This window comes from Podarcis bocagei, assembly GCF_964188305.1.
Source record: "Podarcis bocagei genome assembly, chromosome: 7".
Lineage (NCBI taxonomy): Eukaryota > Metazoa > Chordata > Lepidosauria > Squamata > Lacertidae > Podarcis > Podarcis bocagei.
Window position 1 is genome coordinate 90358315 of NC_138132.1, and position 23996 is coordinate 90382310.

The window sequence follows — 23996 nt, forward strand, 5'->3', positions numbered from 1 at the left end:
CACTAAGCCGCTTATCAGCTGATCCGATCAGCCGATCAGCCGCTAAAAGCCGCTAATAGCGCTAATCCGCTAATCCGTCAATGGGCTTGCTTCGCAAGACGAAAAAACCGCTAGACGAAGAGAATCACAGAACGGATTCTTTTCGTCTTGCGAGGCACCACTGTATTCTTATAAACCAAAAATCATGTTGGCTCCCTGCATGATTTTAGAACATTTATCTGCATGAACAGGGGTCTGAATCGCGTCTGGAGCCTACCTGCACAGAGCAAGCTCTCCATTGCAGGCCTCACCCATATGGCTAGAAGAGAATGCAGGGCCAGCAAATATAGTTCTTCCCCTTTCCTCACTTGATGTTGATCACATGAGGCAGAACACCTTTTGGACTTTTCCGCTGTCCTTTTTGATCCCCGTGCCCCAATGGCTTGCTTTCTCATTGCATAGCTATCATGGACTGATAACTTTGATTTCTGTTGTCTCCAATCAGGTGCTAGTGTTTGTCCACTCCAGGAAGGAGACCGGGAAAACTGCTCGAGCCATCAGGGACATGTGTCTGGAGAAAGACACCCTGGGTCTCTTCCTGCGAGAGGGCTCTGCCTCCACCGAGGTCTTGAGGACAGAAGCTGAGCAATGCAAGGTATTTATTTCTGTATTTATTCAACCTTTATCTACCACTTTGTCATATTTAATTTGTATAATGATTCACAAATTAACCCATATAAATTAATACCAAAATAACCAAACCCAAAAATAATTGGCAAGAAACAACGCGGTGATAAAATCTGTGTCAGAACCAGAAAATAAAGTGGTTTGCTTTCAAAGGCCAAGTGAAACCTTTTCTTTTCATAAGTCTTGGGAAAGAGTCCCTTCTCCTAGTGGAAGGTCAACCCAGGCTCCTCAGAGGATAGAATTCAGAGATTCGCCAGAATATCTTTAGTGCTTGCTAGCCTCTCTTTTCTTTCTCTAGAACAAGTTCGCATCTCTTCCTTCACTTAGCTACAGAAAATCAGGAAGCATTGGGGTTTTTTGACGGCAATGTTGTTGTTTTCTGCTCACAGAATTTGGAGCTTAAAGACTTGCTGCCCTATGGCTTTGCAATTCACCATGCTGGCATGACCAGGGTGGACCGAACATTGGTGGAAGATCTGTTTGCAGACAAGCACATCCAGGTATGACAGCAGATTTCCCCCAGCAAAATATTTGAAGGCGTCACCCCCTCCAAAGTTGATGGGCATTGCCATTCAAATGGTGTCCATGTATGGCATTATGTGATCGATTATGCAAGGCGGGGCATGACTGGCTCCCCTCCAAATATTTTATTCAAGTTGGAACCCTGCTTCCCGGTGAGGTGAAAGACAGGGAAGAGGGCAAGACAACAAACATCAGGTGGAGCTTGGGGTAGGCAGAACCCCATAACATGCTTGACATAGAGGCACACGTGAACTTTAAGTTGTCATGGTGGGGAGAGAGCAAGACCAGAGACTGGGAAGGGAAAGAAATAGATTCAGGGGTGGAAGGCATATGGAGAGTGAAACTAGGGGTTGGGGAAAGAGGTTAAGAACTGTGGGAAGAAATAGGTTGAGGGACTGGGATGTGGGCAAAGAAAGATCAAGGGTAGGGACTGGAGGGGCAGACTTGGGAGACAAAGGGGTGAGCATGGGGAGCTTTTCTTTCTCCTAGTACAGCACTGAAGCAAAACAATCTTGTCATGGTTCCCTCTCTGCTTTAAACTGATGCAGCACAGCCTGTCTGCTCTTCTCCTGCTTACCACCCAGTCTCCAAAGATGGTTGATGGCGAAGCTCTATTAAAATTGGGTGCCACTTTTAATCCCCACCCCCGGTGTATTGCAGCATTGTCGGGAGTTCCTTTGAAACTAAGCAGAAGATTCTTTCAACCCTGATGTTTTCCCCTTACAGGTTTTGGTATCCACAGCAACTTTGGCTTGGGGTGTAAATCTTCCTGCTCACACCGTCATCATCAAGGGGACACAGGTGTACAGCCCAGAGAAAGGTCGCTGGACTGAACTGGGTGCCCTGGACATCTTGCAGGTAATTCCTATGGGACACAGGCACGCACTGTAGTGGATTTTAGGATTAAGGACACTGTTTCTCTCTGTGTTTCTTTAGATGTTGCAGAAATATTCTTAAGACACTTGGCTGTTAATTAATGTTAGAAACTCTGTTTGAGGTCTAACTTACCTCTCTGACTTGTGTGTGTTTTTAAAGATGCTGGGTCGTGCTGGGAGACCTCAGTACGACACCAAGGGCGAGGGAATCCTGATCACTTCTCATGGAGAGCTGCAGTATTACCTCTCACTGCTGAACCAGCAGCTTCCCATTGAGAGCCAAATGGTGGCGAAGCTTCCAGACATGCTGAATGCAGAGGTCGTGCTGGGCAACGTCCAAAATGCAAAGGTGAGGAGGAGAGACCCCAGCCATGACTTGTGGCTGCTCTGTTTTTAGTGTCTCAGTGTAGAGAGAAAGGGGGATGCTGTGTTAGGGAGACCATTTAGTCACAACACCTGATTAGGGATTTTGAGTGTGTGTATAAAGTATAATGTAACAGTCCTTCAGATGCTTCTAGAGTCACAATTTGGGAGGCTAGATACTCAGCTGTGAATCTGGCATCTAGAATCATGCAGGGCAGTAGTCGTGGTATTTAGTGGGTTGTGTGTGAGAGAAGTTCATCTCTGAAGCCTCTCAGCCTAGTTCGTGACAATTTCAGAATTCAGGGCTTTATCCAGTATTCTCTGTCAGCTAGTGCAAGGGTTGTTGTGCTGTGGACGGTGAGTTTTAATGCTGTGAAATAGGAATCCAGTGCAACAGCTGACTAGTGGAAACCCATTATGCAACAGATGGTACAACAAAGAGCCACCTGCTTATGCATTCTCTTGCAAAACAATGTTCTGTTGTTGCCAGACATTTCACCAGTGACATCTTAGTGCTCCATTTGATAAAATCCTCAGTCTTCCCCTCTTCTCTTAAGGCCACATCCACACCATCAGTTTAAAACACTCTTACACCACTTTTAACTGTCTTGGCTCCCTCACCCTGGCCAAATCCTGGGAAATGCAGTTACTTGCTTTGTGAGGGGTAAACTACAGTTCCCAGGATTCTTTGGGGGGGGGGGAGCCATGACTGCTAAAGAGGCATAAATGTGCTTTAAATGGCTGGTGTGGATGTGACATTAGTTAATGAATCTGCAAAGGTGTGCCCCTCTTCACTATTATTTGAAGGACCTGTCCTTTGCATTTTCATTCCATTTATTATATTTCTATGCCACTTTTCACTCACACAAGTCACAAAGCATCTTATACACAGTAAATAATAATATATTAGAACACCACAAATTACAACGTAAATCATATAAAAAATAAACAAATCATTGGTAGAGCAATTACAGATTATCAGTAAAACAACCACTTTCTATAAAATGCTATTAACAAAACAATTTAAAATATAGGCTAAACAGCACAACCACAAGAAAAGTCATAAAATTCACAAAGCATGACAACACTCATAATCCACAAACCAATATTAACAAACTAACAACCAAAAACAAACTAAGCATTGTTGAATTCTCTCTCTCTCTCTCTCTCTCTCTCTCTCTCTCTCTCTCTCTCTACCCCATGACTCATAGTCTTCTACTCAGTTCATCAGAAGACACATACGCAGAATGGTCATGACAGCAACTCCCTTCTGAAAGCTTCCAGGGCTGGAGGATGGGGCAAGGGAGGTGGGAAAAGCCCTTGCCCAGGCATAGGCAAACTTGGCCCTCCAAATGTTTTGGGACTACAACTCCCATCATCCCAACTAACAGGACCAGTGGGCAGGGATGATGGGAATTGTAGTCTCAAAACATCTGGAGGGCCGAGTTTGCCTATGCCTACCCTTGCCTGATGGCCAGCAGAAGTGGCCTTTAAAGCATGCTGTGATGTCCCTGTGGCCTCTGCCCCATCCTATCCCTTCCAGGATTTGAGGCATGACAGGTTGCTGGAAACTGCTGACTCTGATACTGTGTTTCTTGGCCGCTGCAGGATGCTGTAAACTGGCTTGGCTATACTTATCTCTACATACGAATGCTACGTTCCCCAACTCTATATGGGATATCGCATGATGACCTGAAAGGAGACCCACTGTTGGACCAGCGCCGACTGGATTTGGTGCACACTGCGGCTCTGATGCTAGATAAGAACAACCTGGTCAAGTACGACAAGAAGACAGGGAACTTCCAGGTGAGAGTGGAGTTCAAACTCTCTTTGCAGGTGCTTTCTGCTAGTCTTATCAGGAGTCTGGCCACCCAGGATGCTTATTTGCAGCTGCTTTGCCAGCCTCTTTGTGCATCTTCACACGTTATATTCTTATATTCTTATCACACAAAACTTATTTTGCTGCTTTAAAATAAAATGTGTTACTATTTGTATGCCGCCTTTCAGCCAAAAAGGCTTCCTAGGTGGCTCCCAAGAATAAGCAGATAAATACAAATAAAATAACACGAATACAAAATAATACAAATCCCAAATGATGTGTGTATATGTAGTATGTAACATTTTGCTATATGACATATGGCTTCAGTTTGTACAAGCAAAATGGTAAGTATACTAAAAATGACATCCTATATAGGTTTAAAAATGGTATGCTAAATACTAAAGAGTTGCAGATGGTTGCATCCTGTGCTATCTAAGCACATTATCTTATTTTTTCTACTTTTGAGATGCACAAATTAAAAAAATTGCAGGAAACAATAGCAATGTATGCTCCTCATGAAGATGGCAGCATACTCTAGGAGCAGAAATGCATCTTTGATCCAAGCATTGTATATTTCTCCATTGTTATACATGAGAATTATCAGTTTCTAAAGCTTCAGAATGCATTACATAGAAATTTTCACACTAGACATTCCAAATGAATAAAAAAAGGAGGCTAAGCCTGTTAGCCAAACTGAACCTCTGTTTACTGAAGTAGTAATATATGACAAGACAGGGATGTAGCAAAGATCCTTTCTCCCCTTTCCATCTGTGGTCATTCCAATCACTGTAAAAATACTTTAAATCTCTGTCACCACTGTCCATTTTTTGTATATTTTGAGTGGAGGAAAAAACAATTTTATATAGCAGTATTTACACAGCACCAGGCCAAACTGGTTAAGCAAAGTAGTCTATGTGCAAGTCACATGTTGGTGCACGTAGCTCAAGCTTCTCCATTTTATTCAAACCACAGAGTGGCTGGCTTAGTGTTGTGTCTGAACCAGTTTGTTTCTTGAAGCAGCTTCTCCTTTCACTTCAAAAGGCACCCCAAAAACAGCCTTCTAAAACAGCCTCTTTTGTTGGGAGGCAGTGGTCCTTCCAAGTACCTAATTCAAGACCTGGTGGGGCTTTTAAGGTTAAAACTCGCACCTTCTGTTATGCTTGGAAAATAGTCTGGGTGCCAATGAACATCTGTTAAAATTCAAATCTCTTAAAACGTGCTCATTCCAGTGCACCAACCTCCCCAACCTATTTTGAACCGAAGTTTCAAAATGTTGAGGGCTGCCCCACCTATGTGTTTCAGTAACCTAAGCCTGGTTTGTTCTTTCCTCTCCATTTTGTTAACCAGAAGTGGCTTTCCTCCCTCTCTCCCCAGGTTACTGAGCTGGGACGCATTGCCAGCCACTACTATATCACCAATGAGACCATACAGACTTACAACCAACTACTCAAGCCCACCTTGAGTGAGATTGAACTCTTCCGGGTTTTCTCACTTTCTTCTGAGTTTAAGAACATCACCGTGAGAGAGGTATGAATCCAGAAATCTGTTGGGCAGGATACCCACCTCCTGCCCTTGCAGTTATTTTTGTTAGTGTTTAGTTTGTATCCTCTTCTGCAAGGTCTTGTTTTTACTGGTGGAGTGGAGGAGACATTCCTAGTCTTTGTGACTATAAATACTTTTAAACATGAAGGTACTGGATCAGCAAGGCTCTAACCAGAGAACACAACTTGTTCTGATTTTTTCAAATTGCCGTCATTTCTATGTTTGTATTTAAACTGATAAGGAACTGAATGAAATTTGAATAAAGTACTGGTGCTTAGCTCAGTGGAAAACCCATTGAGAATGAAACTGATATCTGCATACATATTTCTCCATTAATCATGCAAACTTGCTGCAGTTGTTGATCTGTGGCCCTCAGAAGTGGATGAGTGGCCTACTTTTTTATTCATTTCAAAAGGATATTGTGCTGTTGTAGGCTTGGCAGAGTGGCCTAGCCTACTCTGTTCTTTCCTAATTACTATTTTTAAAACAACTGCAGGAAGAGAAACTGGAACTGCAGAAGCTACTTGAGCGGGTCCCAATCCCAGTGAAAGAAAGCATTGAGGAGCCTAGTGCTAAGGTAAGCCCTGTCTCTTCTAGGGCAAGCTTATATCCAGCGTGAGGTTGGTTCTACAAGTTCCTGAGTTGTATGAATTCCCCATTTTTTGTCCTCTGACTAGTTCTACTTGTTCAGGGAGTCATTTTACCCAAGGGAGTAACTGGCTGGCTGCCCTCTTGGGAGCTGTTTTGTTTTAAACCAACTTCATTTTAAAAAGGCAAGCCTGTGAAGAAAATCTATGGTGAAACTTGAGTGTACTTGCAAAGCTACATATATATATATATATACGTTTAATATGTTGTGTGTGTGCTTGTTTGTGGGTCTGGCCAACACCAGGAGAATGTGGCTGTGGGCCTGAAAAAGGTTCCTCACCCCTTCTTTGGAGGATGTTAATGCCCCTTATTGTCTTCTCCTTAGATCAATGTGCTCCTTCAGGCCTTTATCTCCCAGCTGAAGCTGGAGGGCTTTGCTCTCATGGCAGACATGGTGTATGTCACTCAGGTGAGTAACCATTCGAAGTGGCTCTTTTGTGCTCCGGTATCTTCCATTTACAAGGTTTTCATGAATCCACCACTTTGAGAAAGACCACATCACAATAAGTTTGTTGTTTAGCTATCACAAGCCTTCTGTTGTGCATGGGTAAAGAGGAACTTTTACTTACTATCTTTGGTGGCCTGTACAGCTTGTCATGCGGTAGATCCCATACTTTATATACAGAAGGCCCCAGGTTGCATCCCTTCAATCTAGAGGAGCAGAACTGGGAAAGTCACTGCAGTAGGCATTGTAGAGCTTGCCCAGCCTTTGCCAACCCGGTGCCCTCCAGAGTTTTTGCACTAACATTTTGAACAGCCATATCCAGCGTATCCGAAGAATCTGGAGGGCACAGATTTGGCAAAGGCTGGACTAGATGGACCAGTGGCTTAACTTGGTGTAAGATGGCTTCATTCCAAAGGGGTGGCCCTGTAAATTCATTGCAGTAAGGAGTCTTGTAGGTACCTGGAGGTCTTCTTTGTTTCTTGTGAGCCATTTTGTCAGATGTATTATATTAATGGGCCTGATTACCTGCAGGGTGGAAGCGGAGTTTTAAAAATTGATCTTTAGATGGATGTGGATACATGCTTGTATTTTAATCAAAAAATCAACTAAAACCTCCCTGTGAGGTTTCTTTCTTTGATATTTGACATCTGTTTTGTCCTGCTTTCAGTCTGCTGGGCGGCTCATGCGTGCAATCTTTGAGATTGTCCTCAACCGTGGTTGGGCACAGCTTACTGACAAGACTTTGAACCTCTGCAAGATGATTGACAAACGAATGTATGTAGTGGCTCCAGAGCATACTCTTAATCTTTATGTATTGCAGATTTTATATCAGTAGTGCCCTGCCAGGCAGCTGGGCCTAGCAGCAGGGCACTGGCTGAGGACCCCAGCAGCTTGGCAGCCCCTCACCAGCCTGATCCAGTTGTGCTGCCTTACCATGCTCCTTACTTCATCCTGGGCAGTCTTTTGGCAGTGGGTGGGCAGTGGTTTGATTTCATAGATAGGTGGAGTCAAAGGGGAGGGATGAAAAGTGATTTCATGCTGTAACCGCCCTGAGACCTTTGAGTGTAGAGTGGTATACCCTTTTCTTTTAAGTGTTGGTTGGGAAAGCAGCTGTAGAGGGGAAAGGACTTGTGCCACCCTAAGGACCAGAAGACTGGAGTTTCTGGGATTTCAAAATTAGCAGTATGTCCTGCCCTAGAAAGCCAGTTATGTGATTGCATCCGTACTGGTTTCCAGAATCACTTCCCATAAGTGGGACAGACCATGGTGTTTGTTTTTGTGCCAGGGCAGGGGGCAAGAAGCAAGCCCCCTCAGGCAACCCAAGTCTCTTGCGATGGCAGTGTGAAGAGCATTGGCTTAGTCTCCTGAGCAGGCTTGCAAGCCAAAGGCACCGGAAATGGGAAGCCTTGTGGGGCTGCGGGTTGGGGTGGGGTTATGCACAGATAGCCACAGAGAGCTCATTTTGAGGCTGAAGAGGAACCTCTTCACTTTTCTTCCTCAATTTGAAGGAAGAGCGCGGGGCAAAACACAAGGAACTTGGGTAGTGCCTAAATTCCTCTTCCATTACTTACTAACCATCATTGCTGGCACAATCCTGATGGTGCTTCTTGCTCATGCAGGTGGCAATCCATGTGCCCCCTTCGTCAATTCAAGAAACTGCCTGAAGAGGTGGTGAAGAAAATTGAGAAGAAAAACTTCCCATTTGAACGACTCTATGACTTGAATCACAATGAAATAGGTCAGTGGACAGAAGTGGTTGTGTGTGTGTCTGTGTGTGTGTGTGTGTGTGTGTGTGTGTGTGTGTGGCAGCGGAGGGGATCTAAGGGATTGGTGTTTCTTGGCTAAAGGGTCTCTCAGTTTTTCTACAGAATATGGCCCAACTTGATTATGACCTGCTGAGAACCTTGAATGTGTGCAGTTCATCTCAGATCTCCATCTCTGCACATGCTTACTCGTCTTTTTTTTTAATACCATCCCTTCACAGGGGAGCTGATTCGGATGCCAAAGATGGGGAAGACAATCCACAAATATGTCCACTTGTTCCCCAAACTGGAGTTGTCTGTCCACCTGCAGCCCATCACCAGGTCCACTCTGAAAGTAGAGCTGACAATTACCCCAGATTTCCAGTGGGATGAAAAGGTAAAGGGACCCCCTGGAGGTCTGAAGTAATGGCCACCAGTAAGGTGGGGTGGGGAGGGTTGCTGGGTAGCTAGTTTGAGGTGGAGGCAGCTCATGGAACAGGGATTGATGGGGACTGAATGGTAGCAGCAGTACAAGTTGCACTCCTTAAACAGTACACAGAGAGAGCAAGAATTTTCACTTGGGGCCAGTATTTAAATCCCAGTTTTCTCCTCTCTTGGGCCAGGTGCATGGTTCTTCAGAGGCCTTTTGGATCCTGGTGGAGGATGTGGACAGTGAAGTCATCCTACATCACGAGTATTTCCTCCTGAAGGCCAAGTATGCTCAGGATGAACACCTCATCACTTTCTTTGTGCCGGTCTTCGAGCCTCTCCCCCCACAATACTTTATCCGGGTGGTCTCGGATCGCTGGCTCTGTAAGTCCCCATTCTTTTGCAGAAGGGTGTTCTCCAGCTCCCCAGCTGGGGTCTGCAGTGTGAACAGTCTATTGCGGGGGAAGCCCAGACATGTTCTTTGCCTGTCAAGTCTTTTTTCTAGCTGTTTCTGCCCCCTCTTGCTCCCCTAAAGATGAAAGCCCACCAGCACCACCCACATCACACATTGCCAGCCCAGGTGGGGCCAAATCAGGACCTCACTTTCCTCTCTGAACAGCCATAGACCTGCCTGGAATCATATAATAGGGAAGCCCCTCCAGTGTTGTCTTCCTTTGCCACACTGAGGAGTCAAAAGCATCACTTCCATACTGTTTGCATTCACCTGCATAGTTAATTCTGTCCCCTCAGTACTTCATGTTTGGAAAAATGTGGCTGCCCTATAACCTCTTCCAATAGTTCATAACAGGTTGGTCGTGCCACAGGAGTGATGCAGAGTGGAATTTTTTCCATGGAAAGTGTTCCATATCCTAAGATCCTTGGTAATGAAGAATGGATGCAAACTGCAAATGCAGTTTTAAGCAAGCTGGGCAGTTCTGTTTTTAAGCTTTGTTTACTAAAATAGAATGAACATGCTAAATTAAGTTACTATTTAGAGCATCAGAAATTTTCATGTTGCAAACTGAAAATTTCCCAATGTATATTACCCTAACTCCTGAAAATTTTCCGGAAAGGCCACATCACCTAGCTAGAGTCGACAAGGTAGATCCAGCACAGACCATTGCTTTGTACTAGCCCATTTTATAGATAAATATGTTAAGAAACCAGGTAGCGTGCTATATGCAGCTTTCATAGACCTGAAAGCTGCATTCAAATCAATCTCTTGAGTAAGACTCTGGGATAAATCAAATTCTTTGAGAATGCATAAAAGATTGTTTTTCTTGGTTAAATGTCTACATAAAGACACCATGCTGAAAGTGCGTTGCTCTACAAACGCGCAGCTTGCATACCAGCTACAAAGGGAGTTAAGCAAGGTGTACCCTAGCTCCTGCATTATTTAATTTATATATAAATAAATATAAATTAACACCCCCAGAGTATCATGCCCCTAAATTGGCCACAAAAGCCACCTGTTACTATATGCTGATGACACAGTACTCCTATCTCAAACAAAAGTCTGCCTAGAAGATTGACGAGGGCATTCTCAGGATACTGCCAAAAGGAACAGCTGGCTGTGAATTACCAAAGTCTTGAAGACACTACAGGGCCCACAGATGGTATATGGATAACCAGTTAAAGTCTTTAAATATGTTGGTCCAAATTTTCAGTCAACAGGGCAGCACATCAGAAATACACGAAGGAAAAAGTGTCTCAGAGTGCCAAAATTTGGACATGCTTTTTCCATACAAAAGGTGGCAATCATGTATCTTCAGCACTTGAAATGTTTAAAGCTAACCCCTAGCACAGTTATTATGTGAGGTGCAGATTTGGAGAGACGCTCACCTTGGATCTAAAGAAGCTGTTCAGTTCAAGTTCTTAAAGCATTTTTTTCTGTTCCATCCTGTGTTCCAAACGCTTCATAGCTCTTGGAGGCCAATCTTCCTTCTGTTGAATGACAGAATTGGCATAGGACAATTATTGGCTTTGGGGTAGTAGACCCCCACCGGTCTACTACCCCTAACTACCGTCATGAGAATGCCTGGATTGCATCTGAGTATGCAAGTATCTTTGCAGTCTGCTGCTCAGGGTGCAGAAGGTACAAAAGAAAGATGAGCACCCTGATGTTCCAGGGTTTAGGGGGCAGACCTGGGACCATGTTGAACATTTGCTAAGAGCACCATATCCTGGCACAAGCACAGCCATGGCTAAAATGCGACTCCCCCAGGCCCTCTTACAACATTCTGGGTCTGACCTCTCTCTATTGATCTTCTCATTCAAAGAATACCTCTTGTAAAAGCAGAGAACAGATCTAGATCCTCTGTTTTCATCTTCTTTGTGTTTATGTGCTTGATTATTTCAGCCTGTGAGACACAGCTGCCTGTGTCCTTCCGACATCTGATCCTTCCAGAGAAGTACCCTCCACCAACCGAGCTGCTGGACCTGCAGCCACTGCCTGTCTCCGCTTTGCGGAACAGCGCCTTTGAGAGCCTCTACCAGGACAAGTTTCCCTTCTTCAATCCTATCCAGACTCAAGGTGGGCAGTGCAGCCGGGTCTTGAGTCAGTGATGAGGAGGGCTGCCAAGAAAATAGGAACCATCTTAGCAGGGGCGGGGTGGGGGAAGCTGCATAGTATTACCGTATTTTTTGCTCTATAAGACTCACTTTTTCCCTCCTAAAAAGTAAGGGAAAATGTGTGTGCGTCTTATGGAGCGAATTCAGGCTGCGCAGCTATCGCAGAAGCCAGAACAGCAAGAGGGATTGCTGCTTTCGCTGTGCAGCGATCCCTCTTGTTGTTCTGGCTTCTGAGATTCAGAATATTTTTTTTCATGTTTTCCTCCTCCAAAAACTAGGTGCATCTTATGGCTTGGTGCATCTTATAGAGCGAAAATACGGTATATATTAGGTGCCAACAGCCTGGAGCATGCAAGACAAAATGGCATAATTCAGAACTGCAGTCTTAATTGTCAGACATTCCATCACATAGCTGGGGGGTTCAGTCTAGTAGTCTTGGTATGTGGTGCTTGTTTGGGACGTGGTTACAAATTCAGGTGCTGTGTCTGTTGCTGGGCAAGTTCGCTACTAGCCATGATGAATGCCAGTTGTTGGAAGCCACAGGAAGGGAGTCCTTTTGTGCTTGGATCTCACTTGTGAGTTTCCCACAAGCATCTGCTTGGCCACTGTGAGAAGAGGATGCTGAATATGATGCACCATTGGCCTGATCCAGCAAGCTCTTCTTATTTTCTTAAATACCGACACTTCTAGCAACGTTCACCAAACTGGTGCCCTCTACAACTCCCATGAGCCCCAGCCAGCAAGCCTCTGAGCTCAGTCATGAGACTTTTAATCTCAGGCTCATGGGTTTGAGCCCCACGGTGAGCAAAAGATTCCTGCATTGCAGGGGGTTGGACTATATGACCCTTGTTGCCCCTTCCAGCTCTACAATTCTATGATTCTTATGATGCTCCCATCGCCCCCAGTTGTGTTGCCTGGATTTGATGGGATTTGCAGTTCAAAACATCTAGAGGGCACCATCTGGGGAAGGATACTTTTCGGTTCTTGTGGGTTCTGGAGTAACTGTTGCTGGCCATAGGGAAATTTTCCTCTACCTTTTCTTTCTCGGTCTAGTTTTCAACACCGTCTATAACAGTGATGAAAATGTGTTTGTGGGAGCTCCCACAGGCAGTGGAAAAACGATCTGTGCTGAGTTTGCCATTCTGAGGATGTTGCTGCAGAATTTGGAAGGCCGCTGTGTCTACATCACACCAATGGAAGCCCTTGCTGAGCAGGTACAGCACTCCCTAACTATTTTGAAATCTGCCCTTTTCAGGAGGTTGATAAGAATAGCTTTAATCAATTCCTCTTCCCAGTGAAAGCTTTTCAGGCAGAAAAACAAAAGAAGATGGTCTGGATAGGGTGTTCTGAGGGGTAGCTGTTGGCCTTAGCTGGATCAAGTACTCAAGTATATTTTATGCAGCTCTCTCTACTTCCCCATTGTCCTCCTTATTCTCTTTGCTTTGTGAGTGAAGTTCAGATTCTGCAAAGATGGAATTAAAGCATTGCAGAATATATGAGGATAAGTCTGGATGATCACTTTGTTGGTTTGTAAGCTAGAAAAACTAGAGAAGGTGTGCTTTGTGTGTGTGAGGAGGAGAGTGCTTGGAAGGACGGCTGTTAAGAACATTGTCTGCTCTTCCTTTTGCCATGGAAGATCTTCCTGGATTGGTATGAGAAGTTCCAAGAGCGCCTACTCAAGAAAGTTGTCTTGCTGACGGGGGAGACCAGCACTGACCTGAAGCTGTTGGGCAAAGGCAACATTATAATCAGCACTCCTGAGAAGTGGGACATCCTTTCCCGGCGCTGGAAGCAGCGCAAGAACGTGCAAAACGTCAACCTCTTCATTGTGGATGAAGTGCATCTCATTGGTGGCGAGAATGGGGTGAGTCTCATGGGGGAATGCAGCCCACCACAAAGGGGATTGGAGGGAGAGAGCAGGACACTGACCTTTCTATCTTGGAGGGTTTCCCATACAGAGTTGCTGCATATCCTGTGTACTGAGGAGCTTCTCGTTCTGGGCAACAGAAGGAGACAGAAATCTGTAACCGTTGCATCCCCTAAGCACCTCTCTCCTTCCCAGCATCTTGTGCAGCACCTGGCATTGCATAAAGGGTTGCAATTAGAAGTAGCTCCCACGGCCAGTGTGTGCTGAGCAGACTGTAAGGCATCCAAACAGGTCCATGTATTTTATGGCTGATGGTTTTCAAAGATAACTTACCCAGGGATAGGAAGACACCTTCTGTCAGCAGGCATTTGAACCACCTATCTCAGCATTGTCTATCTACACAATCTAACAACAGTTCTTGAGGTTTTCGGAAGGGAGCTTTCCCCAGACCTACATGGAAATAGTAGGGATTAAACATGGGGACATTTGGATGCAAAACTCAGTTCTCCCACCCTCCCCTGAGTAATAAATATTGCCAGTGAACCAGTTGGGCATCAAAAATGATGAGTGAAATTGTCAATTTTAGTAATTGTTGATAGCAGTTGGCAATAGCAGGTGCCAGCTGGATGTGAAGATTGTGGGCTTTTCCTATAGAACTGTCACCTCTCTCTTGGAGGCTTTCCGCCTAACCCAGCTAGTCAAAGTCAGGGTCCTTCAATCATCTCGAAATGAGGCCTTCCAGAGGGTGGACACTGAAGTATTAATGTTAGTGGTTGCATCAAGAAAATGCAAAAACCAAAACAAAGGAGAATATATATTAATTTGCTGCCAAATTAGGATTTTATTTTCAGAACAGCTCAATATGTTTTGAGCGATCTGAAAACAAAAGCAATATATCAATATTCAACATTGTAAAAAGAAAGTCAATTGATTATATACAAGTTACATATCTATGCATACTCAAAATGAAAAACAGCCTGCCGAGATCTCTTGTTAATTGTATCACCTGTTCACATTAACTGGTTGCACCGAGGTGGAATTATTGGAATTCTTCTGCAGTTTGCCTAAGAGATCGAAGGGAGGTGGGATGGTTGAGCAAAGAGCTGGAAACTGAAGATCCTAGTCGTGGTGATGGAGGAGGAGCGGATAGCGAAATGAAATCAATGCTGATGGAAATATCTAGATGTGGAATGGCTGAGGGTGCTTGAAGTAACCCAGGTGTCTTTGGCTTCCTTTTGCAGCCAGTCTTGGAGGTGATCTGTTCCCGGATGCGCTACATCTCCTCCCAGATTGAGCGTCCCATCCGCATTGTGGCCTTGAGCTCATCACTGTCCAACGCCAAGGATGTGGCCCACTGGCTAGGCTGCAGTGCCACGGCCACCTTCAACTTTCACCCCAACGTGCGCCCTGTGCCCCTGGAGCTACACATCCAAGTAAGTTCCTACCCACCACCTCTGGGGAACTCTAGGAACATAGAAAGCTGGCGTTCATCTAGCTCAAAGGGCCATTCGGCTTGGTACAGTCAATACTGACAGGAAGCCGCTCTTGAAGGTTTCAGGCAGGCCTTTGTTCCAGCCCTCCCTGGAGACCCTAGGGATCGAACCTGGGACCCTTCCATTAGCCTCTTGCAAGCACTGAGGTTTGGCAACATTATCACCCTCTCTCTTCTCTTTTGCTGCTCCTTAGGGCTTCAACATCAGCCACACCCAGACCCGCCTGTTGTCCATGGCCAAGCCAGTCTATCATGCTATCATGAAGCACTCTCCAAAGAAGCCAGTGATCGTGTTTGTTCCGTCTCGCAAGCAGACGCGCCTCACAGCCATTGACATCCTCACTACCTGCGCATCAGATGTCCAGAGACAAAGGTATGGGCAGGACACCATGTAATCTGTGCTCCAGATAACTAAATGATACAAGAGGAGAAGCTGAATTTTGCAGCCTGTGTGTGATTCCTTTTTATTGTACCCCTGTCAGTAATTGAGAAGGGGCAAGAAGCTATTAAAGGACACTGGAGCTACACTAGAGTAGAATAGAGAGGGACCTGCTCTTTGAAACGCCTTCCCTCTGCAATCTTTCAGTAACTTTGACATTTAATAATAATAATAATAATAATTAATTTGTACCCTGGCCGGAGCCAGGCTCAGAGCAGCTAACATCATATAAATAATACAATATGCATAAAAACAAGCAATCAATTGATTAAAATGCATCCCAAAATTAATTCAAATAAATAAAAGTTAAAATTAAAACTGGACAAATGACCATCCTCAGGTTAAAATTGAAAATGGTTAACACTTGCTAGGACCAGCTGTTTCCACTGATACTATAAGGATCTGTGAGTGGGCTGGGAAACCTCCTTCATGTTTGTTCTTATACAAAGAAATGATATGAATAATCTGAAAGAATGGGTGTGATGGGCCCACTTATTTAATTTGTATTTGGCTGGATGTGTATGTGCTTAATGTCTACATGCTGGAGGGTCTGGGGTGAAGGATATCTAGCTCAGTCTGGGGCAGATGATGTGGAAGTAATGAAGTTTGTGAGGGCCAAACATGGGCAAGGGATGTTGGAAGTAGACTAGATTTTGCAGAGATGAGAGTTTCTCAAGTTGCTACTTTTCTGCCCAGAAATTAAATCTGCTGCGGCAGAATTATTGCTTTACAAAAGCTGTTGAGGGAAATGAGAAGTGTTGATGAGAAACTCTGTCACTGACAGTTGATGGTTCCCGTCTGCTTTTAAGGTTCTGGGGACAGGAGGGGGTCACTCTTCACCAGTCTTTTGGGTGATAGGATGGAGGCTGTTGACTGAATGAGGAGGTTTGTCTTGGTCTGCTGGCTGTCCTGACTTCGGTCTGGCTTGTTGCTCCTTGCCAGGTTCCTGCACTGCACTGAGAAGGATGTGGCTCCCTACTTGGACAAGCTGAATGACAACACCTTGAAGGAGACCCTGGTGAACGGGGTGGGATACCTGCATGAGGGACTGACCTCCATGGAGCGAAGAGTTGTGGAGCAGCTTTTTGGCTCAGGTAAAGTGGGGTGGGAGCAGACTGCAGATTTATGGGTCAATTCAGAAAATGAGGGATTATCAGGCACCATAAAGAAATGTCTCTATTCAGGGGGGAAATTCCAAAAACCCCCAAGGTAGTAACTAAGATGTAAATCAGGGATGGCTGTGTACACGACTAAAGGTCAGATCAGGCTCCCGGTTGTTGATTTTTATTTATTTAAGATACTTCTTTTAAATTGTTTTTCATATTTATTTATTTTTAGTGTTTTAACTGTTTTTAACTGAGTTGTAAGGGCATTTTGTGGGATGTGCCTGGGAGGAGAGGAGAGAGGAGAGCAGGAGGAGCCCCAATTACAGTGGTTCTGGGTAGGAGGGGGGGTATGGTATGGGAGGAGGGGCAGGCCAGGTAAGGGGCACGCGGCTCAGGCAATTAGTGACTATACCGTGTGCCAGCCCCTCCTCCAACCTGGGGAATTGTGGTTGTCATATCAGCCAACCCTTAGGTCTGCAACTGCTGCTGTTGAATGCCAGGTCGACCCAGAATAAAATCTCCCTCATATATGATCTGATTATGGATGAGGAGGCTGATCTGGCATGTATCCCTGAAACCTGGGTGTGTGAACAGGGTGGAGTTGGTCTCACCCAGCTGTGCCCACCTGGGTACTCAGTGCAGCATCAGGCCATACTCAAGGGTCAGGGAGGGGGAGTTGCTGTGCTCTATAGAGATTCTCTATCTCCAGGCTCTCTGTCCAGTCGGGGGAATCTAGAGTGTGTGTCCCTGGCACTGGGGAATCAGGACAGATTAGGGATTCTGCTGGTTTATCACCCGCCTCACTGTTGAAATGTTTCATACATAAGGGGAAAAAATATTTTAAAGTAATGGAGATATTGAGCATTTTATGTTACACCTCTCATGCTTATGTATGTGTTTCCTGAGCTCATGTGTTCTGTATTTGAGAGGCTTTTCTTCCTAAGCATTTCTTCCAGCAACATTGTGAACTGCCTTGAGACCTCCGGGTATAGGGCGGTATATAAATTCAATAAATAATAAGGCGATCAACTACTCAGTTTGTGTGCAAAATCAAGTTTGCCACCCCTGAGAATTCAGTAATTGGCCATCCTATGATGCAGATCAAGCAACCTGCATATCTTCCTTTATGCACACAATCTCTTTTGTTAAATAATATTCTCAGTGTATGATTAGGTTTCTTGGTGACCTGTAGGAAATTAGAAATCTAGATTTTTTCAGATGTAATCTGTTATAGTAGAAATGTCAGCAGGTGGCATTGTGGTGGCAGGCTCCACCCCTTCAACTATGTACGTTCATTTCTACACCGGATAATGTCATGAAAGGGCTGAGGTGTCTGAATCATACTTTGCAAACTGCTGGCTGTTCCGCGCTGCTTCTATGTGTGTTGTTCCCCCACAGTCAGCTGGGCTGTGAATTGGTTCTCATCTAGTTCTGCTCTTCTGTTTTGCTGTTAGGTGCCATTCAGGTGGTGGTGGCCTCGCGGAGCCTCTGCTGGGGAATGAATGTAGCTTCTCACCTGGTGATCATCATGGACACGCAGTACTACAATGGCAAGATCCATGCGTGAGTGAAGGGAGTTGGGTTGCTGGGTTCTGGGCCCACGGGAAAGGTGAGGACTGCTGGGCTATGCAGTGAGGAATGTAACAGCCACTGGAAAAAGAAGCCCAGGGTGAAAGGGAAAGTGAGGCTCACCCCAGAAACTAGAGGAGAGCATCTCATTTGGGGCTGGTTTTGATTTTGTTGTTAAGATAGGCCTTGTTTCATCCTGGCTGCTCAGGCACAATTGGAATAGTCTAGAAGCTGGTCAACCAGATGTGCATTTCTTACTCCTAGAGTGACACTGATGTGAAAAAAATGGGTTTTCATGTGTCTCATGTATTACCTTTATCAATAGCTGCAATTTGGCTATGGTTTACAGAATATAATATCTGACCCAGAGTCCAAGTATTAATTCCTCTGCAGATTGAAACAGTCATATCAACAACACACATTGCTGGTTCTTGTGATTTGGGCAGCTGAAAATACGTGGCCAGGTACTGGTACCCTCATAAGAGGCCAGAAGGAATTGAAGTTGGCCTTTCATTCTTTAAGTGGTACCCTCAGCCCTCGGTGAAGATTCCTGTGCATTTTTTGCCTCTTCAGTTTTCCAAGCTCCTGCCCTGGTTTCTTCACAAGGGAATGTGGTGATTTGGGGCAGTGAAGGAGGGAGATCCATGGATGAGCAGGAGAAGCAACCCATTGGATCTTCTCCATCCCTTGCAGAAAATGAACTAACTAGACCTTTTAACTTTCAGCCAGTCAGACTGAATCTGGAATTTGTCATGACATGCATATTGCAGAAGTTTCCCCTCTACAGAATTCTAAACCTTTTGCCTTCTGCTTCTATTAACATAGTTAATTACTTTCCTATGTGCCAGGTATGTGGATTATCCCATCTATGATGTGCTGCAGATGGTGGGCCACGCAAACCGCCCGCTGCAGGACGATGAGGGGCGCTGTGTCATTATGTGCCAGGGATCCAAGAAGGTGAGCAAACAACAGGGAATGAGTGGACTTGCATGTTCTTTAGGGCTGGGGGCCTGAAGAAATTTAGGATCACATTTCTTCCATATGTTCGCTGGATGAGGTTTGCTTGAGGCACAGTTTCTCTTCCAGTCTGGATTTGAGTATTCCTTTGTTCAGAGTGGAAATCTTTATGAAACTCGTAAATTGTTTGACACACTAAAAATGCCACTTTGGTTCTCCCACTCAAAGGATTTCTTCAAGAAGTTCCTATACGAGCCCCTGCCAGTGGAGTCTCATTTAGACCACTGCATGCATGATCACTTCAATGCTGAGATCGTCACCAAGACAATTGAGAACAAGCAGGATGCTGTCGACTATCTCACCTGGACCTTCTTGTATCGCAGGATGACTCAGAATCCCAACTACTACAACCTGCAAGGTGGGAAAGCCGAATCCCAACCCCTCCCCCTGTTTTTGTTGCTTTGTGCCTCTATCCTGCCACACACTTGGACAAGAGGGAGGGGAATGGAGAAGGATTATTTCTTATGTTTTCACACTGTCCTTCCTCAAAGTCGTACTGGTTCTGAAGTAATAAAACACAAAGATTATTTCAAGCTCCTATGTTTCCAGCCCCTGTGGATGTGCAGCATCTGTCTTCCTTTGTCTCTTTGTTCAGGAGTTTCGCACAGGCATCTCAGTGACCACCTGTCAGAGTTGGTGGAGCAGACGCTTAGTGACCTTGAGCAGTCCAAGTGTATCAGCATTGAGGATGAGATGGATGTGGCGCCTTTGAACTTGGGCATGATTGCAGCTTATTACTACATCAACTACACCACCATTGGTAAGGGGCGTGCTGGGAGTTACGGACATCATGGCACCTGTGCATGGCATGCTGGTGTGTTGCTTGTTGTCTGAGGCTGCAGCCTCATACCTGATGCTACCTTTTCTTTTATTAAAAACCCACCACCACCTCTAGAGCTCTTCAGCATGTCCCTGAATGCCAAGACTAAAGTGCGAGGGCTGATTGAAATCATTTCCAATGCTGCTGAGTATGAGAACATTCCCATCCGGCACCATGAGGACAACCTCCTGCGCCAGGTGAGCCAGCTCTTCAGCTTGATGGGCACGGGGGGTGGGGGTGGGGTGGTTGGTTGACTTGGGAAATTTTATACAGCCCATTGGCTTCCCTCCAAGAGCAGAGGACCCCAGTCCTTCTCAAATTCTGGTTTAGCAAAACATTAAAAAATATATATTTGGAAGCAATAATTTAACCCAAGTTAGTAGTATTTAGATGCTAGATGCAGGGCAAGTGGTCCTGATCCTGCTCTAGCGTCCACCTGCCTGAGATAAATCCATGAGGATACAGAGCAGGGCTCCATAACTAGGAGTTCCCTCCTAAGGCCTTTCTTGTGCGAAGTTGGTGAAGACTGAGTTGTTTAGGAGGGTTTTTATGTATATATATTTTAAAGATAAGCAAACATGGTTTTAAAGAATTGGGAAATTGTTATTGTCTGAACAGAGATTTTTGTGTGGAGATGGTTCATTTGTGAAAAATTCTTTCTGCTTTATGTGCGTTGCAAATATTTTTTAAATGTGTGATCTGCTTTAAAAAAAACACAACTTAAAACCAAAATAGAAGTTGGTACTTGTTGGGAAAAATATATTATACATGTAAAAGTGGTAAAATTTCCAGTGGCTGAGAGCTAAGTTTATAGAACCAAATACAGTTAGCCTACTGGGCTGTACATGTGCACTTAAGTTCCCCAGTCTGTATTCATTGTGTACATTTTGTCCTCTGTTTCGTTCGTAGAGAACTTTCACTTCTGTAGTTTCAAATTCTGAAGTCTGTGATGACCTTTTAAAACTGAATAAGAAATATATCCCTATACCACTAAATGGTAGATCCGTGGGCCAATGTGGCTAGCAGGGCCTCTACATCCTGCTGGCTACATCTTTGCCAGCTCTAGACTTGTCCTCCGCATGGCAGTGTCGCCTGTCTTTTATGCTGCACCTCAAGCCCCCGCCCTCTCTGGGTGATGGGTGCTGATCTTTGCGTTCTAATCTGTCTTGCTCCCGCAAATTGTGTGTGTGATTGCATTTGGTGCTAAGAGATAGTCAGAGAACATTCCTGTGTTCTGAATGTTGCTTCTCTCCTTTCCTCAGCTTGCCCAGAAAGTGCCTCACAAGCTGAATAACCCCAAATTCAACGACCCCCATGTCAAAACGAACCTTCTGCTTCAGGCTCACCTGTCACGTATGCAGCTGAGTGCAGAGCTCCAGTCTGACACAGAGGAGATTCTCAGCAAGGTATTGGGGGAGAGCAAAAACACGGCTGGGGGGCACCCAGAGCTGCCTGCTGCTTCAGGGCAAGTTCACAACAGATGCTGCCAATTCCCATTTGGTCTCATATTTGAAGCTTGGCTAGCTGAGGGCATTGTTCCCCCTTTTGTGCTGATATCTGGGATGCTGAGCTCCTTTGTTCTGTCTTTTCTCCTAGGCAATTCGTCTGATCCAAGCTTGCGTGGATGTTCTGTCCAGCAACGGCTGGCTGAGTCCTGCTCTGGCTGCCATGGAGCTGGCCCAGATGGTCACCCAGGCCATGTGGTCAAAGGACTCCTACCTGAAGCAGCTGCCCCACTTCACCTCTGAGCACATCAAGCGCTGCACGGAGAAGGTGAGAGCGGACTCAGGCAGGGAGGTGGGGAGGTTGTTCCACCACCATGAACCTGCTCCTTTCTTGGCCACCCCGGCTGGCTTATCCCATGTCTGCCCTTCTGCAGGGAGTGGAGAGTGTATTCGACATCATGGAAATGGAGGACGAAGACCGCAACGCCCTGCTGCAGCTCTCTGATACCCAAATTGCTGATGTGGCCCGCTTCTGTAACCGCTACCCTAACATTGAGCTTTCCTATGAAGTGGTGGAAAAGGATGGTATTCGCAGGTAATGGAGCATAGCAATGAAAAATAAAGCCAGAAGATGTAAATTTGACCAAGCAGTTCTTGTTACTTAGCTGGGGGGGGGGGCATTATTCTTCATTTTTTGTGCCCTTTCAGAGGGTTTCCTTCAAAATAACAAAGGCTTCCTCCGTTTTCAAAACGAAAGCTGCTGTGGTTGATTTTTCACTGTAGACCATGATTTTGCCATGTGATTTGCTGCCAAATGGGCTTCTATGCACGTTGCCGCTTGCAGGCCAGTTAGCAACCTTTGCATGCTCCCCCTTAGCACAGTGTTCCAGGTGTGTGTGTCTAATCTGGTTTGTTTCTTCAGCGGAGGGCCAGTGGTGGTGCTGGTGCAGCTGGAGCGAGAGGAAGAAGTCACTGGACCAGTGATTGCGCCCCTCTTCCCACAGGTATGTTGAGTCCTGCCCAGCCTGTGCCTGATGCAGACCAGCTGGGCCCACTTGTGGGAGGCAAAGGGTAGGATGGGGCTGGAACCTACAGGGTTGTGATGCAGAGGGACAGGGAGGATGTCACAAGTCGTCTTCCTCACTTTCCCCCTCTCATCTGCAGAAACGCGAGGAAGGCTGGTGGGTAGTGATTGGAGACTCCAAATCCAACAGCCTTATCTCCATCAAGAGACTGACGCTGCAGCAGAAGGCTAAGGTGAGTGATCTGGGAACAACCATGATGATCTCATTTCACCTCCAGAAGAGCCTTATGGGGAGGCATAATTGCTGCTGTCATGAGCCTTGTGTTAGGCCAGGGCATCCTCAGCATTGTAGGTCAAGGACCTCCTGCTTTTTGGCCAATGAATTATCAAGCAAAAGGGGAGGTTAAAGGCATCCAGTGAGGGGGACCATAAGGGTGTGGCTTCTTTGGCCTCCCACAAGTTGCAGCGTAACAGGGATCCAGGTAATCACTCATGTAAAACAATTGAGATTATTTTCTGCCTCTTAGCTGCAAACAGAAAAATTGAGCAGCTCAGAAAACCTGCTGAAGCAGCAAGAAGGGACATAGTGGACGGCACAGTAAAACTACCCCACCCCCACCCCCAGAGAGGCCTGCTCTATTCTTGCAATCATGTCAGGAGAGAGCTTTGACTAAGATGCAACCTCTAACCCCCCTCCCCCACCCCATAAACCTGTATTTTGGATCACAGGAACAGTCCATGCTGTGCATCTCTTATTATATAAGCACACCTGAATTCTGTGCATCTCTTATTATATAAGCACACCTGAATTCTGTGCATCTCTTATTATATAAGCACACCTGAATTCTGTGCATCTCTTATTATATAAGCACACCTGAATTCTGTTCAGGTTGGAGCTGGGGGTGGGCAGTGTGTGGGATGTTGGAGGTGGGATCTTTAGCTAACTCATACTCCTCCCAAATGGACAGCTTGACACACCTTGCACCAGTCTGATTTTTGTTGGCTTTATTGACCATGTCCTGGTATTACTGGCCTCAACATTTTTTTTAGAATACAAGATAAGTTTGGGATGACTGAAAATAAAATTGTGCTTATGCTCAAGGGTCTGGACTCCTCCTGGCCCCAGGAAACCCAAGTGCATTATGTGATCTATGTAGCATGTGCAAATTGGGGATTGCTGATCCTTGATTGGGCTGAAAACCCACCTCCTGCAGCTTCTGGGATTCTAGCAGGCCTTGTACACACACTTTAAAACATGGCTTTGCAGTAAGGCAGGGGTGGGGACACCTGTTGCTGAAATGCAACTCCCATGGGCTGATGGGAGGTAGTTCAGCAACATTTGGAGGGCCACAAGAGCCACCCCATGCAGTAAGAGTGAGAGGGAGGGTAGACTTGCTAGAAGCAGCATCTTACGCCCAATGCCAATTTCCTTGTGCTTCCTGCATTCTGTTAAATTGCAGAATACCCACAGTCCTGCTTATCATAACTGTCACTGATTGACAGAAAATCTGAAGCTTCAAAATGAAGAGTGGTCTGCAAAGGCCCCCTGCAAGGAGGTGGGAATCCTGGAATGGGTTGTTTCTCCCCCTTGCTCT

General features: G+C 45.5%; 1 protein-coding gene across 1 annotated transcript in view; it reads left to right on the forward strand.

The window, feature by feature from the left end:
- SNRNP200 (small nuclear ribonucleoprotein U5 subunit 200) overlaps nucleotides 1-23996 on the forward strand; it is a 47014-nt gene that overhangs the window by 22371 nt on the left and 647 nt on the right. The window contains exons 17-44 of the mRNA XM_081200891.1: nucleotides 485-634; nucleotides 1056-1166; nucleotides 1915-2046; nucleotides 2224-2412; nucleotides 4035-4232; nucleotides 5620-5772; nucleotides 6284-6364; nucleotides 6761-6844; nucleotides 7548-7654; nucleotides 8500-8618; nucleotides 8865-9019; nucleotides 9246-9435; nucleotides 11411-11584; nucleotides 12676-12836; nucleotides 13259-13486; nucleotides 14731-14922; nucleotides 15176-15354; nucleotides 16363-16514; nucleotides 17981-18089; nucleotides 18944-19052; nucleotides 19281-19470; nucleotides 19708-19872; nucleotides 20008-20129; nucleotides 21195-21338; nucleotides 21529-21705; nucleotides 21812-21972; nucleotides 22300-22381; nucleotides 22542-22634. Of these exons, the coding sequence (XP_081057017.1) occupies nucleotides 485-634; nucleotides 1056-1166; nucleotides 1915-2046; nucleotides 2224-2412; nucleotides 4035-4232; nucleotides 5620-5772; nucleotides 6284-6364; nucleotides 6761-6844; nucleotides 7548-7654; nucleotides 8500-8618; nucleotides 8865-9019; nucleotides 9246-9435; nucleotides 11411-11584; nucleotides 12676-12836; nucleotides 13259-13486; nucleotides 14731-14922; nucleotides 15176-15354; nucleotides 16363-16514; nucleotides 17981-18089; nucleotides 18944-19052; nucleotides 19281-19470; nucleotides 19708-19872; nucleotides 20008-20129; nucleotides 21195-21338; nucleotides 21529-21705; nucleotides 21812-21972; nucleotides 22300-22381; nucleotides 22542-22634 (4107 nt within the window). The remainder of the gene's footprint in view (nucleotides 1-484; nucleotides 635-1055; nucleotides 1167-1914; nucleotides 2047-2223; nucleotides 2413-4034; nucleotides 4233-5619; nucleotides 5773-6283; nucleotides 6365-6760; nucleotides 6845-7547; nucleotides 7655-8499; nucleotides 8619-8864; nucleotides 9020-9245; nucleotides 9436-11410; nucleotides 11585-12675; nucleotides 12837-13258; nucleotides 13487-14730; nucleotides 14923-15175; nucleotides 15355-16362; nucleotides 16515-17980; nucleotides 18090-18943; nucleotides 19053-19280; nucleotides 19471-19707; nucleotides 19873-20007; nucleotides 20130-21194; nucleotides 21339-21528; nucleotides 21706-21811; nucleotides 21973-22299; nucleotides 22382-22541; nucleotides 22635-23996) is intronic.